Source organism: Mauremys mutica, chromosome 3 (assembly GCF_020497125.1).
Source record: "Mauremys mutica isolate MM-2020 ecotype Southern chromosome 3, ASM2049712v1, whole genome shotgun sequence".
Taxonomy (NCBI): Eukaryota; Metazoa; Chordata; order Testudines; family Geoemydidae; genus Mauremys; species Mauremys mutica.
Window position 1 is genome coordinate 50797215 of NC_059074.1, and position 18485 is coordinate 50815699.

The 18485-nt window shown below is 39.5% G+C and overlaps 1 protein-coding gene across 8 annotated transcripts in view; it reads left to right on the plus strand.

The window, feature by feature from the left end:
• The window catches only part of LOC123366530 (isoaspartyl peptidase/L-asparaginase-like), a 231610-nt gene that overhangs the window by 54258 nt on the left and 158867 nt on the right, over positions 1-18485 (plus strand). For all 8 annotated transcript variants that reach the window (XM_045010098.1, XM_045010097.1, XM_045010099.1 and 5 more), the window contains exon 3: positions 12738-12880. In XM_045010098.1, the coding sequence (XP_044866033.1) occupies positions 12738-12880 (143 nt within the window). The remainder of the gene's footprint in view (positions 1-12737; positions 12881-18485) is intronic.

The following is an 18485-nucleotide window of genomic DNA, read 5'->3' on the forward strand; positions in this document are numbered from 1 at the left end:
TGGAGTGGTGCAGGAAAATGTCCTACCATGGTGGAAGAAATAATGCAGCCCTTCCCAGAAACCTTCTGCAAAGGATTGCAGAGTACACCCATGAAAGCTTCCTAGAGATCTCCATGGAGGATTCCCGGGCCATCCCTGTCCACATAAACAGGCTTTCTGGGGGAGCATTCTCTGTATAGCTGCTGTGGCCACTGATACCTAGTACACATACTTTTTTATTCAGACTAAACATAAAGAATAATAGCCTGTAACCCCTACAGCATGATTGGAAATGTGTAGTCTCGAGAGGCACCTTCCCCAGCATTACTCTCGGCTGTCACCTGGTCCTGTGAAGAGATGGGCTCCAGGGTTAAAACAGTTCTTGGCTGTCGGGGAGACTGGATCCTCCACTTGCCTGCCTCCCATTTCCCCCCCCCTCCTCCTCTTCCTTGTCAACAATGTCCTCCTTGTTGTTGACCGAGATGGCCTGGGACTCCTGGGAGGAATCCACCTGCCTTTTGGGGTAGTTGGGGGGTCACCGCTGAGAATCGCATGCAGCTCCTCCTAAAAATGGCAAGTCTGTGGGGCAGAACCAGAACAACTGTTCATCTCACTTGTCTTCTGGTATGCTTGCTGAAGCTCCTTTATTTTCACATGGCACTGCTGCATGTCCCTGGTGTAGCCCTTCTCCCCCATGGCTTATGTGATCTTGGCATAGATGTCAGCATTTCTTCTGCTGGATCGGAGCTCTGCCTGCACAGACTCTTCTCCCCACACAGCAATAAGATCCTCCACCTCCTGTGTACTCCATGCTGCAGTGTGTTTGCGGCCTCAAGTCTCCGTGTTCAGCTGTGCTGGCGAGCTCTCCATGCTGACCAAACAGGAAATGAAAATTCAGAAGTTCCCCGGGGCTTTAACAGGGGAGTGGCTGATTCCTGTGTACCTGGCTGAAGTGCAGTGGAGCTGAAAGTGCTCTCCAGAGCAGTCACAGCGGAACATTGTGAGACACCTCCTGGAGGCCAATTCATTCTAATTATACAATGCAGCGTCTAAACTATCCCCATGTCAACCCATAGATGTCGAATCAAGTGCTTTACAGGCAACTTAGGTCTGTGGATGGGACTCAGTAGTGTAGACACATACATTATTACATTGACTTAATGTGGCTTCCTAACATGACCCCTAAGTTTGTAGTGTAGACCAGACCTGAGTAATCTTCAAGAGAGAATCAACTAGTCCAAATAACTTTTTCCTTCTGATGCAGCAGACCTAGGAAAGAATGAAAACCGTGACTATATCCACATTTGTCCAAGATCAAAAATGCCTACTGCTTGTTATAGATGAGCCTCTCACCTCCAGAGCGCCTCCATGTGTTCAGATGAAGCATTGCAGGGTTTTTTCACTTTAGTGCCCTGGGACAGAATTTACTCCTCTGTTCACATCCTATACACTATTGTAATAATTTTGTACAAGGCATGTTTTGTCAGATATAATTTGAAAATCGATGGTCAGTATCATCCTGGCAAAATGTGTGTAGCAACATGGTATATAAAGTTATACGTTTCCATGTATGATGTTAACACATGTTCCAAACCCCACAGCCCTGCTCAAACTGAGGTTGGAAAACAGGTCTGTCTTAAACAAAGGAATGTGTGTCCTCTTTAATTTGCATGTAAGCAGTAAACAGAGTCATCAAGCAGGAAGGGAAACAGAGAAAGCTCAAATAGATGAGAAAAAGCAGCAGGGAACATCCTTCCACATAGGCTCTGTTTCCTGGTGCCAATCTGGAAATATTTTTTTCAAGAGAGGGACTGAAACTATAAAAAGGAAGGACAAACATCTGGGTTTGTGTCTCAGGCCTCTTGACTTTGGATAGTTTGATCTTCCTTTCCTCAAGCAGGCATTCCCACACAGCCCTCTTCCTGGAGCTGGTGTTTGAGTCTCAGACTTCTTGCACTGGAATAGTCAGCTGCAAGGCTTTTGCCAGCTCTCTTCAGCTGAACACTCTTTCTTATTAGCCTTTCAATATGGAGAGTTCAGTGGGCCATCCTTCTCTTGTCAGTGTCTGCCCTCCCTGCAAAGGAGGAGGTAGCCTTTATGCTGACCCCTTTCTCCAAATTTTTCAACCCTGAATGGTTGGAGAAGTGAGGAGCCCTGTCCTGCCCACTCTGTCAGGCTCCTGGTCCCTGGCTTTTAAAGAAATAGTACCTATCTTTCTCCCAATCTCTGCTTATTCATAGGACTGCTTCTTCTCTATCTCTATCATCCACAGGTCCTTATATAGTCTTTATTGGGTCTTTCAAAATCCGTAAAGGGCCATGTGAGGCGGTGGGGTGGGCTGAGCACTGGGCACTACTGCCCTTATGGGGAGGCCACCCTGTCACACTTGGTCTTAGCGGAATGTCAGGACTGTCTTGATGACCAGATAGCCAATGAGTTTCCTTCATATTAACTTCAAGAATTTCCTATTAATGGGAATGGCTGAATTAGTAAGGAAGTCTGGAGCTGGGTGGCTCGCATACAGCAGTGCGGGAGCTCTTCACAAATCATGAAAAAAATTAAGGAATTCCCAGGGATTGTTTGAGTGCTCAGAGATTTGGTAACCTGGATGGTCTATATGGCCTCAGATATTGAACCAGATAGACATCTACATGTAAACACCTGCAATCAGCTCAGTCCATAGTAAAGGAGTGCTCCTGGATTCCTCAATGACACTAAGCTATCACACAGCAGCTTCCATGAGTAATGCATACTACCTTTGGCTTGCTGGAAAGCTCTCTGTTCCATATTAACAGATGATGACCAGACCTCAGTTATGTACACTTTTTTCATCTCCTGTCTGGAATACAGCAATGCTATATACCCTGGCGTGGAGCCATCAGCCTTTAGGAAACTCACACTGCAACATTCTGTAATTGTTCTCCTAACCAACACAAGCTACTGCAAGCACATCAGACCTATCCTCTGTTCTCTGTACTGGCTTCCATAGAATAAGGACTCAAGTTCAAGGCCCTAGTCCTTATCTTTGAAGCGTTCAATAGCCTGGTCCAGACTATCTAAACGATTGCCAAAAACTCCAGGATCAGGAAGCATGGTTGACAGTTCTGTTTCTCGGGCACAATGGGACTCTCTACTACAAGGTTTATGCTTATTTGTGCAGTAAACAGAGTTTTCTCAGGGACCAGTCTGAAAATATTGAATGAACTCCCACAAGAACTAAGGACCATCACAAACCTCTCCTTCCACCTATACAAAACACTACACTGAAAACAATTATCCTCCCTGACAAGAGGACGAGAGCGAGAGAACAAACCATGTGACAGATGATAGTCACATTGCTTAATGGACGACTGGAAGGTGCTCAGATATTACAGTGATAAGGGTTGTAGAAGAACCTATCTAGAATAGAATAGAATCTTCAGTAGGTATAGATAGATCTAGCTCATCAACTGCCTTTGAGCTGGCGCACTGTCTTTTGTATGTCTCTGTATGTGTATCTCTGACTTCCTGTACCAGCTAGCCATGGGTAACCTGGTGATCTACATTGTAACAAGCATCCTGTCTGTAACAGAATAATAAACCCCAGAGAATCAATGTCTGCCTCTTTTTAACCAGAGGATGAAGGACTGTTTCATATAATAAATTTCCATAGGAGAATGGGATATGGACTAGAGACTAGCTTTAACCGAAGACATGCTGTTAACAAAGTGGTTTTCCATGGAAGGAAATGTTTTGGTTAAAAAGGAAACTTGTATACTATAGAAAAGCAAATGAAGTGTGAATCCTATAATTCTAACAACAATTGGAGAGTTTTTTTGTCAACTAGAAATATTTTAATGTCACTATAGATTCTGTGAACTTCAAACTAATGTCTAATCAGTCAATATCATCTTCCTAAATTATTTAGTAAATGCACAAAGATAGATCAGACGTTTGATAATACCAGAAGCTCAGCAGTGGGTAAAATTGATTGAATGCACTTTGAGCATGAATAAAAGAGTTTATGATTTATTGACACTCTGCAGATTAATCTGAAGCCACACTGAGCAGTGAAGCAGAGTAGTAAGCTTGATTTGTAGGAACTTTAAGAACAATCTGACAGGAAGGAAAAAGAGTTTGATCATGCTTCTTGACATAAAGCATTTTTGGTAGTTTCCAGTGATTTTGTAAAGTGTTACATGTAAATGATGGAAATTGTTTTGTGATGAATCCTTTAATGCAGCGCCTATTGTAGTTCCATTATTCAGTTTAAACTATGAAGCCTATCACTTTAAAAATATTAAAGAAGGTATAGAAAATTGAAAAAAATGAGTAATCCAGATTTACCATATATTATAAAGTTGGTAGTCAAAATGATATGTTAATAATTACTGTATATGGCTACAAATTGATCATTCATCGCTGATAATACAAATTAATCAGATTTAGCAATCTAACCCACTTATGAACCCCATCTTTAAATTTTACCTTGTGATGTTAAAGGAACTTAATCCTGACATGAACATGAACTAAAAACTCACATCAAAACATCACTGAAATCTGGATTTGGATTTTGTGACCTTCAATTCCATAGCTTTTCTTTCCAATTTTAATCCAATGTTTTGTTGTGAATGGGCCTGGATAAAAAATTTGGATTATTTGTGTTCTGTTTACATAAATGGGGTTTAGATAATACTGAGAGATTTGTGTCAGTTTCCAATGAATTTTAGATTTTTAGCTTGTTTATTCAACTTGTACTACATTAATCGGAAAATATACAAGGTAAATCCATTGTAACAAGTAATATGGACATAGTGATCATGGGAGCAGTCATGCAATAATAGTTATTAAAAGTGTTTGTGATAAAATATATTTTAATTTCTCTCTTTTGTTGTTGCATGAGTACGTGGTGAGGCAGCATTGAAATGGTGATAGGTGAAGAGTTATCTTTACAGAGGATATATATATATATATATATATATATATATATATATATATATATATATATATATATATGAGATCCAACAAGAATATCTCGTATTTATGTTTTGCAAATCGTGAAAAAGTAATATTTTTGTTCAGAATTTGTTGCTGTTCATTTGCATTATAAAATAATATAAAAGAAAACATTTTTAAATGGAAATATGGAATCAGTTTTGCATTTTCAGAATAAAATAACAGTTGCAAATTTGATACATGATATGTCATAACATGAACTTTGTCTTTGCATAGCAATATCCACACAAAATGTTAGTTTCATATCTGAATGCAGTCTACCAATGCAAGAAAAATAATGTATATTACACATGGTCACAATATATAACAGAGCAAAATCTCCAGATGTAGAATGTAAGAATAAATAGGAACACAGCGGGTAAGTTTTAAGGAGAATGATTGAACACAAGGAAACTCAGAGGCTCAGGGAGTAAGTTTGATTTTTATTATAAAGGTCAAGTGTCATAGGCCAGAGAGAAGAGACAAGTCTTGAAATAGGATTTTGAAAAAGTCAGGGAGTTAATTAAGCACAGAGAGGCTGTTCCAGATGATAGAGCAGCATGAAAGAAGAACATACCACCAACTGTGAAGAGACGAGAAGGGAAAACAGAAAGAAGTGTGATATTTGAGGAATATGCAGACCAATCTGGAAAATAAAAACAGGTGAACTCAGAAAACTAGAGTGTGAATCAAAGGAAAATCTTAGTGACTGGAGACCATATTCAGACCTTGTATAAGTGGGTGCAAACCTGTTGACCTGAGTTTAGCTGTACTGCTCATACCATTTCTGAATTTGGCCTTTGGAGGAAGATTTTGTTTCTTGTTCTGGAAAAGACAGGAAGTTAAAGAAGATATTGGGAAATGGAATTTTATATTCCCATTTTTAAATACAGTAGAGAAAAGATATGACACTTTGTTTTTTAATTAATTGAAATTCAGGAGTGGGGACACAGAGACAACCACAGATAGCTGGCCAGCAAGTCTAAATATAGTGTCTATAGCACTTGCCATCTGGTTGCAGGCACTGAAAATTGCTCTTCTATGGTCCAGCCTCACCAGCTTGTCTTGAAATAAAATAGTTTTCTTATGTTCTGGGAACTGTGGTTCAAATGATCTACTGTCTTCCCCAGATGACTATTATTATTTACATAAGAATGGCCCTACTGGGTCAGATCAAAGTTCCATCTATCCCAGTATTCTGTCTTCCAACAGTGGCCAGTACCAGGTGCCCAGGAGGGAATGAACAGAACAGGTGATCATCAAGTGATCCGTCCCCTGTCACCCACTCCCAGCTTCTGGCAAACAGAGGCTAGGGACACCATTCCTGCCCATCCTGGCTAATAGCCATTGATGGACCTATCCTCCATGAATTTATCTAGTTCTTTTTTGAACCCTGTTATGGTCTTGGCCTTCACAACATCCTCTGGCAAGGAGTTCCACAGGTTGATTGTGCGTTGTGTGAAGAAATACTTCCTTTTATTTGTTTTAAAGCTGTTGTCTATTAATTTCCTTTGGTGACCCCTAGTCTTGTGTTATGAGAAGTAGTGAACAACGCTTCCTTTATCTACTTTCTCTACACTAGTCATGATTTTATAGACCTTAATCATATCTCCCCTTATCCGTCTCTTTTCCAAGCTGAAAAGTCCCAGTCTTATTAATCTCTCTTCTTACAGAAGCTGTTCCATACCCCTAATCATTTTTGTTGCCCTTTTCTGAACTTTTCCAATTCCAGTGTCTTTTTTGAGATGGGGTGACCACATCTGCACACAGTATTCAAGATGTGGGCGCACCATGGAGTTATATAGAGGCAACATGATATTTTCTGTCCTATTATCTATCCCTTTCTTAATTATTCCCAGCATTCTGTTCACTTTTTTGGCTGCCACTGCACATTGAGTGGATGTTTTCAGAAAACTATCCACAATGACTCCAAGATCTTTCTTGAGTGGTAACAGCTAATCTAGACCCCATCATTTTATATATATAATTGGGATTATGCTTTCCAATGTGCATTACTTTGCATTTATCAACATTAACATTCATCTGCCATTTTGTTGCCCAGTCACCCAGTTTTGAGAGATCCTTTTGTAGCTCTTCGCAGTCTGCCTTTGTTTTAACTATCTCTGGTAATTTTGTATCATCTGCAAATTTTGCCATCTCACTGTTTATCCCTTTTTCTAGATCACTTATGAATATGTTGAACAGCACTTGTCCTAGTACAGACCCTTGGGGGACACCACTATTTACCTCTCCATTCTGAAAACTGACCATTTATACTTACCCTTTGTTTCCTATCTATTAACCAGTTACCGATCCATGAGAGCACCTTCCCTCTTATCCCATGGCAGCTTACTTTGCATAAGAGCCTTTGATGAGGGTCCTTGTCAAAGGTTTTTTTGTCTTTTTCAAGTGGCCAGAAATCTTCTAGATGCCTGCCAGACAAGTAAAGACATAGCCACAGGCCAAAAGAACATACCATGCTGAACTGAGGTAACGCTACAATGTCTTAGCAGATAAGATTGGGGGAAGAGGAGAAACACAAAGTAGAGCAATCATGCCATTTTATTGTCTGTTAGGCACATACATCTTGATGGTTAATGATTTGGGTTCTTCTGAAATTATCAGCATTGTTCCCCTCCACACACACAAATGTGCAATGAGTGATAAAGGAGAAAGTATGAAAGGCTACATCCTTAGATTTCATGCAATCAGCATGAATAGCATTTAACAAATAATACACCATAGAAAATATGAAATAAAAGCTCCATTACTAAAAAATTAAGATTTTTCTGGTTTTGGAAAGCTTGTTAGAAAGAAAACTAATATTTAATATAACTTACAACCCCATTCTGAGAAATCAGGATGCAAGATCTGTCTCACAAGCTGAGGTATGGTCAAACAGTCTTAAAGAGATGGAGAAAGCATGAGACTGCATTCTGGTCTGACTTTCTGTTTCCTTACGCCTAATCTCATCCGCACGCATCTTGTTTGGAGGACTACATCAGATGGTGAAGAGCTGTACAGAAAGAAAACAAGGCAGTCAGAAAGTGACGAAAAGACCAAAACATTGAAGGAAATGGAGATTTGGGCATCATCAGCATTGAACTTACACTCAAGGCTGAATTTAAAGTTAATGTGGTTACAGGCAATCATAGAGGTAGAAAAGAAGAATTGGCCAAAGAATAAGCACTTGAAGGCACTATTGTGGAAATGTCACATGAAAGAAGAGTATTTAATAACAATCACCACCACCACCAACAGCAAGAACCAACAGTAGTTGGAGAGGTAGAAATGAAACCAGAATTGCTAAATGCCTGAGAAGTTCAACAAACAATGCCAGACTGGGAATGTCATGCTTAACAGTTTTAAAAGTAAGGTCCCACCAAGGTCAGGATGGATGATAAGGAGTCCTAGTTAGAAAAGCCAAAAAGGTAATTAACTATGCATAGAAGAACAATTTCAGTATGTTGGAAAGGGAGGAAGCAATCAAAGAAGTTGGTTTAGAAGAGGTTTTTAGATATACAAGAACATCATTTTTTCCAAGATCATACAAAGAGGGAACTCTGGAGATGAACAAAACTAGTGGGGAATCTTACTACTCTTGAGACATCTGCAAACATGATAAAAATACACACACATCTAAAGCACATGCTGTGCAACATCAGTCTCTGTACAATCAATTTGCTAAATTCCTTTTCTATCAGTAAACTGCAAAACCTGTTACTACATTTCTTCCAAACCTCTTGCACCTTTTAATGTAATAATTTCATCCCCACTGTAAAAGTTTCCATTTGCAACCATAAAAATTTCTAGATATTCTGGGTAATCAGAAGAAAATTGCATTCCCAGTCACCATTGGAGGGACAAGGAAAAGGTTTAAAAAAATCCCACAAATGAAAACAAAATGAAGTCACTGAATTCCTTTTTCTAGCAACCTTTCAACTCTTTCAACTCTTGTTCATCTTCTTCTCTTTGTGGTTCTCCACCAACTCTGTTCCCTAGCTTCCCATGAGACTGAATTCATCCTAAGTGAAGAGCTCTGCTCAGACCTTGGGAGGGGAAAGAGTGTATCTCTACAAACCTGCACCACATAGCCTTAGCAATAGTTACAGCAACTGAAGGGCTGATACAAGAGGCAGCTGCTCTACCTCCACAAGCTTTATACCAGTGGAGAGTTCATCTATGCGGGGAGAATTCATTGCTGGTAACCTTCAGGCAGAGCACTGGCTCTGTGGCTCAAAGGGTATGTCTACACTGCACACTAAGCCCAGGCTCTTACTCGGGTTTGATCTCAAATCCCCCTTCTAGCCACACACACATGACTATGATTTCAATCATCACTCATGCAGGACCTTGGTCTTAGGATCTGCTTGGGGGGTAGGTCAGAGCCCCAAGTCCCTCTGTGACTTGACTGCAAGTCTTATAATTTTGCAGTGTGGACACAAATCTAGCTGCAGATCTGAGTCAGAAAGTGAGTGTAGTGCAGTATGAATGCTTTGGCACGGCTGTGAGACCTGGATCCAGCAACTGTAAATCCAGATTTGCAATGCAGCATGGATACTCAGGTGTGGGCTTGGAAACATGAGTCCACAAGCCCTGGTCCCACAGACCTATGTTTACAGTGTAGTATAAACATTTCCAAAGTGGCTTGAATTGGCTGGAGACCACAACCCTGTCCCCTGTTTCTTCCATTCCATGTGATCATTATTGAACAATAAAAATAAATCTACCAAAGTGAAGACGGTAAAAAAAATGTGGAAGAGGTGAGAATACCTGGAATAGTCACAACTCTGACATGGCTTTTGGAGACCATTGTGAATCCTGGCTGCTGTATGTAGACCATAGTTTGGGACACAAGGCAACAATCAGTACATCGTTAGAAGTGGGTGGGGACCAGAGTTTTCATCCTGTGAAAAATTTTGCATTTGGAATGTAATGTTTTAAAAAGTCAGTTTCAGCAGCCAGCTCCTTGGCTACCTGGTCTACTCACCATCTGGCAACTTGCCTGCCTGTTAAGTGGGCAGCCCAGGGATCCTGCTGCCTGGGAAGCCAGGAGGCCCAGGGAGCTGGTTAGCTGAGTAAGTATTACTAAGGAAGCAGGACAGCTAAGAAGCCTGCAACCCAGGAATTCTGGCCATTTAGGCAACTGGCCAGGTAGGTAGCCACCACTGACTGGGCTGGGCAACCCACCCACCTGCAGGCAGACAGCTGGGGAGCTGTCCAGCCTGCAAGCCAACTTCCCAGGTAGTCTGGGGTGGTCCAGAGGCCTGCCAGGCAAGGAGCGGGGCAGCTGGGAGGGCTGGCAATAAACTGGCTAGCCTTCCTGATGGGTTTCCATCAAAAGTTTTTCTGCAGAATCTAATTGATAGAAAGTTTTGATTCAGCAAATCAGCATTTCCCAACACAAAACTGTTCTGCTGGAAAATTCTTGACCAGCTCTATTCAAGATGGGTTAGCATTCAGAAGTTTATAGAGTATTGTGGACCTGGCTATTTTAAGCTCCTTCCCCAATTTTCACCCACAAAGAGTGGTGCCATTTGGTTTCTTGAAACACTTCTTAGCCTGGGCGTGGTTTTCTGAATTAGGACTTCAAAGTTTACTTCTTCCTACTGTGGAAGTTGCATTCCATCCTGAAGTTCATGCTCTCTGTCCGTAGGGTTGGGCCCCGTGGCTCAGGGATTAAGGCACTCTCATTGGAACAACTTGAGCACTGGGATTTCCTCCCTCATGCATTCTGCCCAAATCCAAGTTTGGCAATTATTATTTTTAAGGGTACAAGTCAAGATTTGTTCACGCTGGCTTTTTCTTAATTTGTGCCCTTAGCCCAAGGGTATTCCATCAATAAGACAGGTGAGTATGTTTGTGCTAATTGCTAGACAGATGTTGATTTTAATGTCTGTAAAGTGCTTGGCTATCATGAACATAGAATATCAATAACACAAATAAACAGCTTCATTTGTACTTCTTCCTTAACTTTTAGATTTTATTTTTCCCTTGTTGTTACATTGAAGTCCTTTGCTTAACTGCCCAGCTAAGTCATATACATCAAGTCTGGGAAGGATTTGTTTCTCCATTTAATGTTTTACTTATAGGAGTTACAAGTTTATAGATACCAGCCCCTAGTGTTATGATACTATTTTAATTTAGAAGCAGATGACCGTTATTTCACTGTAAGCCTTTTCACAGATTTATAGAGTCATAAACCTGATGGTGCTTTAGGGATGCTTTCAAAGGAGAGCAATGAGAAACATTAGTGGGAATGTTTGAAAGAAAAGTGTTGCTGGATAGTCTAGAAGTTGTTTCAGATTTGTAATAATTTTGGTGGTGAATCTGAGTGCTTATGCAAGTGACTGATAGTGTAGCCATATGGCATATTGTGTATATCTTCCACAGAAGCTTTGCCAGCATATCCTGCCAGTACTCCTCAGTTCTGACAAAAAGAAAAATTGTGTATGCAGTGGTGTTGTAGCCATGTCAGTCCCATGAGATTAGATAGATAAGGTGGGTGAAGTAATATCTTTTGTTAGACCAACCTCTGTTGGAGAGAGACAGGACCGGCTCCAGGCACCAGCTGAGCAAGCAGGTTTTTGGGGCGGCCAAGGGGAAGGGGCAGCACATTGGGCTCTTCGGCAGCAATTCGGTCCCTTGGTCCCTCTTGGAGGGAAGGACCTGCCGCTCAATTGCTGCCGAAGAAGAAAGTGGCGCAGTGGAGCTGCTGCCGATCACAACCGCGGCTTTTTTTTTTTCCTGCCGTTTGAGGCGGCAAAAACCCTGGAGCCGGCCCTGGTGAGAGACACAAACATACTGGGAAAGTGAGTATGTTTCCCAGACCTTAAGAAGAGCTCTGTGTAAGCTTGAAAGATATTAACTCACTCACCTTTTCTCTCTAATAATAATAATAAAAAAATCTTGACATTCCAATCCAGGCTTGCCATAACCAAAGACTAACAGTTGTGCCATGTTTTTCCAACATGGGGAAAATGCTCACTGCTGCCAGAATTGACCAAAATCACTACACTTGTTAAAGGTTATGGCCCAATTGAAAATAATAATCTCTCCCTCACTATACAGTACTTTTTTTCATTTACTAATAATATCTTTGTGGGAATTTTAGTAAGGCACCATTTTACTGTTCATTTTGCTTTACACCAATTTTGCATTTTTCTTTTTCCTGTTTGGATAGAATTCCTTCGCAGCCATAATAGCCTGTTTGATAATGATTATGTGTGTAGTTCTATGTTTAAACAATGTTCTGAAGGGGCTCTGAAAGTACTCTTTCAAATGCCCCAAAAGCAGATAGCTTAGAAGCATATTAGAAATGCAAAGTGTTGAAACTTGACAATAGTAATCAGTTTTGCTTTGTTTCTAAAATAGTCGTGTTTACCTCAGTAGTAAACATATTTCATGTATTATAAATATCTTCCTACATTACTAGAGTTGTTCTATGTTCATCTATGCTCTTATCTGATTACCTAAAATGTTGAGAAGGGACATCAGTCAATACCACTGGAAAAATGCAATGCCTAGCAGGCTTTATGATTTTAGAAACAAGATAAAAGCTTTATGACTCAAAGAAAACAATCAAATGCTTTTTTTGTAGCCACAAGCATCATATTTACTTAAAGGATTGTGACTATAAAAGCAAATATCTCTTACAGGAAGCCAGGACAAAAGCTGTCAGAGAACAGGGTAGTAAATAGCTCTGAAATTGTTTTCTCTGCTTCATTTCAAAAGCTTAAGGCTAAGAATGTTTGACCTTTTACAAATGGAATGGTTTCCTGCAGGTCATGGTGCTGTACTGAATGCTGATGGTTATGTGGAACTTGATGCAATCATCATGAATGGTAAAACTCTCGCTGCTGGCGCAGTCTCCTGCATCAGGAACATTTCTAATCCGGTGACATTTGCTTGTTCAGTCTTGAAAAAGGTAGAGAACTTTTATTTTCTTCATCTGTGCAGTTTTAGTTGTAATGTTTCTTGACAGGGGGACAAATAAGATTGTGTAATTGTTAAAAATGATCCAGAAAATGTAAAAGAGTCAGGGAGAAAAATGTTAAGCTAAACAAATAATCTAACTAATCACATCTGTTGTCAGGCATTTGTCACCATGGCAAATTAGTGAAATATGTAAGGTGTTTCAATTGAAAATTATATTATTATTTTAGCATTAATAATTTAAATTTTTAATGATTTTTATGCTGATTAAAGGCCAAATCTTGGTCCCACTTAGGTCAACGGAAGTTTTTCTGTTGACCTCAATGGGATCAGACTTGGCCTTAAGCATAGACAATTTTTATTTTTTGGTTTGTTAATATTTCCTATGTAAGCTAATGCTTTCTTCCATACTGCCCCTGCTTGTCTTCCTTCAAATTCCTCCTGCAGACTCACTCCTGCTGTGAAACCTACAAAATCAGCCAGCTGATGTTGACTAGGTTGTGCAACAGTTAAGGAAATATTTATTTATTTATCTATCTATCTGCATCATGACCCCTGTCACTCTCTGATTGCAACTAACCGTGGGAGACACCAAATCTGACAATATGCACTGAGAACACAGTAGAAATAGACATAGATGTCATCATAAAGGGCACCTAAAGTCATCAGTTTCAATGTGGAAGGATTCTTTGCAGAGAAGGCTGATGTTCTGTCTGGTATAAAAGTTTATATCATGCTTGCAAGAAACAGAGAGAGAGACAACAGCCCCAAACATCCCTGAAATGTATATTTCTGTGAACATAAAAAGCAACGTCTGTGGCAGCACAATACTTGAACTAGACAAAAGACAGGTGAAAACCACTACTGCAAAACACTGTGGTACAATGGAACTCTATCAAATCTCAGTAGTTTCTGTTTACAAGCCATCAGCTGAACAGTTTGCATGGCCAGCCAACTTTCTCCTGTCAGAATAACCATGCCTTGTCATAGGGGACTTCAGTAGTCACAGGGTCATCTGGAATACCCCAACAATGACAGCAAGGAAGAATTTGAGAAGTGGGCAGCAACAAACAACTTGATCTTGCTCTGTGATTTCAATGATAAATATACCTTCCAAAGCATATGATGGAACAAAGAGTACAATCCCAACGTACCCTTTGTTATTCATCAAAATACAGGCAACTTCAAAAAGGAGGTCATGGCAGCAATTCCAAGGTCAAAGCATAGACCAATGCAAGTGCCATTAGAGGCTATAGTACAGCCCAGGAAAACAAAGTATCTGCTGCTATTCAGCTTCAGAAAGGCTGACTGAGAAGGCTTTACCTCTGAACTGGATTAATCCATTGTGATATTACTCTGGCACATGAGTATTATGGAGAATTTGTCTCCCTGTTGTGGAAAACTGCCCCAAAGTACACCCCTCTGGGACACTGGAAATTATTTGTACCTGGGCTTTCAGAACAGATCAGAAACAATCTAAAAAATATTCAAAACTGTTTGACTTGGATCTGTTTGATGAAGAAACCATTGGACTCAGGAGCATGCTTATATGAGAGAATGGAAAGGATCACTGTGCCATTACAGGGAGATGGTTGCAACAACAAACCTGTGTTGTAATAACAAACTAAAGCCTGGGCTAACATTTGCAAGCTGAACCCTGATGGACAAAACCCCAAACTCATTGCCACAGTCTCTCACAGACAAGCTGCACACTAACTCACCCTAAATGGTAAGCCAGCCACAAAGTAAAACAGGAAAAGAACAAGTTAAGCAGGAATGTTGCCCACTCCTCAGATAGCAAAGTGCACAATGAGCAACTCAATACTGAGACACTTATAATAGCTATGGAAACTCTGAAATATGGAAAAGCAACTGGACTCAATGGTGTATCTAATGAATGATTACTGCATTTTGTCACAAGAGTGCAGAATTGGCTGTCTTTAATTCTTGCATGGAGACAACACAGACCCCCGGGCTGTGGAGACAGGCCAAAGTGATTGCACTAATCAGACCACATAGAGACCCTAGCTCTGGAAAGAGTTATCACCCAATATCCTTTTCTCAACCTACAAGCTATATGCACGGATGATCATGTGTAGAATAGAGCCAATAGTGGAAGAGCAGCTGACTGATGACCAAGTCTATTTAAGCCCATCACATTCATGCTAAGGCTCAGTTGCAACCCATCTCAAAACATCAAAGATAGTTTCTCAACCTGCAAAATTACAGGGTCAGTTTTTGTTGATCTACCAGCTGCTTATGACACCATGAACCATTGTGCACTTCTACTGAAATTGACAAGAATTCTGAGAAAAAGCAAAATGGTCCAGGTCATCTCCTCCCTGCTTGAGAATCAATATTTTCTTTTGCTGAGATGGATGTTCAGAAAACTCAATGGCATACTCAACAGAATGGATTGCCTCAAGGTTCAGTGTCATCACACTTGCTGTTTAATGTCTACAAAAATGACCCACCAGAATTGCCTGATGTGTGAAGATTCATTTATGCAGATCACCTTTGCATCACCACCCAGTCAGAAAGATTGGAGGACATGCTACGTGTACTCTAAGTGGTTCCCTGAATGTATTTGGAAAATATTATCTCACATGGTTCTTGAATGCTATTCGTAGATAGACACAAGTGTGTTCCATTCACCTGAAATACTATCAAGCCATGTGAAAACTTCAGATATCATGGGACGGTAATCCTTGATTGCTATGAACATCAGGTGTACCTTGGGTTCACAGACTGAATGCTGACATTCAAGGAGCACATAAAGAAGCTGAAAAAAGTGAACTCCAGGAATTGTGTATTCCAGAAACTGGCCAACACAAAATGAAGAGCTGACCCTGGAACACTTTGAGCAACCAGTCTCACCCATGATACTCAGCTGCATAGAAATATGCCCTAGTATACTCAAGCCATTCACATATAATTGATACTGAACTCAATGAATCCATTACTACCATAAGATAATAATCCTGTATGTTCTCAGAGGTTTCATTCCATAATATATGGAGTTGTTGGAATTAATACTTTTCTTATTTCACATTATGTATTGTATCTTTTATGTAAATTACTGTATTGGGTTCTTGGAAAATATATGCATGTAGATTTTGAGAAATCCAAAGAATGAGATAATGTGAAGATTATATTTATTACTCTATGAGGGGAATAGGTCAACATTTAGAAACAAAAATGGCAAAATGGAAGAGAAATGATTCATATAATGTGTTTATAAAAATTTATTTATAGAAAAATACATAACAATTAGGTAGCTGATGTAAAAGGGATCCACCTAAACAAAAACTTGCTTCAAAATATCATGTGCTGTAGCCTCACCCCAACCCTCCAAGAAATATTTCCCTAGACAATTTTTATAATTAAAGTTGTTCATTACTGTACTAATTACTCAGTATTACTGGTACAGTATTACCGTACAAAGAAAGCACTTCGAATAACAGTTTACTGCTTTCAGTGACTTCATAAGCTAGTGTCATAGTTCACACATCAGATATAAGCATTCACATGAAATGAATTGATAGACAATCTTCTTTAACTTTCTTCTTAAATGAGATAGTTAGAGATGGTCTTTAAGAAAAAATATTGTTCATACACTTAGACAAAAAAATTGTACAGTAAACAGAGAAAGATTGTTACTAGAACCAAATGGAACTAGTATCACTGCTCAAATAAAATGAGTGTTCTGGTGGCTGTTCTATTTCTAAGTTTTGAAAGTACATTGTTATAGCTCAAGTGCAAGTAAAAAATGATCCTTAAAGATTTTATTTTTATTTTTAATTCAGCTTGCCATAAAAGTAGCTTACAGAAAAAAAAACATAATTATAATTACATCAGCACAATTTGCATCTCTGTAGTTAAAGGGCTTCCAGCAATTTCTTTAAATACTTCTGTTTTTATAGTCTACAAAAAAATACATTCTGGTCATAATCTTCTATAGAACAGATCAGAAGAAAAATGCTTATTTTTGTAATTAAAGTTTGAAGAAAACACATCAGACTCTTTAGTGATAGATGATCAAAAGAATAGAAATGCTTCCCATTCTCACCCCTCCTTTTTGATTTTTTACATTTTTTATTAGTTTTCAAAATATAGAAATATTTTTCCTAGCCAACCAGTTTGATTTATAAGTAAGATGCACCAGCTACGGAAGGACTCAAGTTGCTCTGCACAGAAAACACTGAGGATGTTTGTCTTGGCTCCATGGAAGTCAATGACAGTTTTGACAAAATTTCACCCTGGAACTTTGTGGGAGCAGGGGGATCCAGCCATGCTCGGGCAGCTGGCAGAACTGAGAGCTGGTTTTGGATTGTTATATATAATAATGTATAACAAATTGTACTACATTGTTGGTAGCTAAATATTGTGTTTATCAATAAAGAGGAAATTAGAGATGAAAGGAAAAATATAAAAAAATGGACCAGGTATTGATATTTTATGGGTATATGATTAGAAACAGGACCAAATTATTTGGGTTTTTGTTATTTTTCTACCTGAATGTAACTCCTACCAGGGGCTTGCAGTTTTTTCATTGCTGTAACTCAAACCTGACTTTAAAATCATCCATTTTAGTAATTACCATATATGGCTAACAAGAGCACAGCCTCTTTATGACAGATAAACAGAGCTTGCAATTTGTACTCCTTATTCAGGGAAGTCTCTCCATTGGCTTAAAAATGGGAAGAATAGCTATAAACCATTCTTTTTTTTAAATTGTAGATTATTGGCTTATCACATATGGGCTACAGTGTTATAGGTGCTGATACAATGATGATGGACATGGTATGAAACTTTAGTTTGGAGCTATTATAGTCAAGTAGATAAAAAATCAGCTTTTAAGAATATCTTTACATTCATAAAAGACAAATGAAACCCATTTCAGTGTATCATTACACTATTTATAAATGTAAGTATATGTTTAAAAGAGTGCCCCCACACATTTATAAAAGAGCGACCCGATCTCAAAGAAGATCTTTATAGCCCCAGCCTCACCCCCACACCATCCTGTTTAAATCTCTCAATTCTGTGGGTTCAAGAACATGTTAGGCTGATGACCAAAATGACTTGGACCATCCTTCTCTGTGGTGAGGATGTGAGATGCTACCCATGAGAAGAAAGCTCATGTGATTCAGCATCTTGCCTTCTGGCTGTTTTGATTCCTGAATTTGTGGAAACACTCACTTTTCCATCACAATCTTCAGGGCTTTATAACCATAGTACCCTTTCCTGCACATCCCATGGCTGAATCTCCTTTCTGGCTGAACAAACATAGTTTTGTCAAAACATATGGTACCTAGGAGAAGTGCAGAATAACTTTCTGCCTATCCAAGTGGTAGTTTGCTGGTGAAGCTTCCTTTTCACCTGTGTTTCCTTCCCTGTTGTGGCCCAACTTCCCCAAAAATGTCAAAGGAGTAATCTGAACAGGAGAATTGAATCGGCTTCAGGCCTTTATACACAATGATTCATGAGTTTCCTTGAGGATACACCCTAATGTACTTTTCAGTACAGAAGTCATTCCAGGCCTAATTTTAGGAACACCAGGTTATAAAAACTAAGGTGCAGGTTCGTCTCTGTCT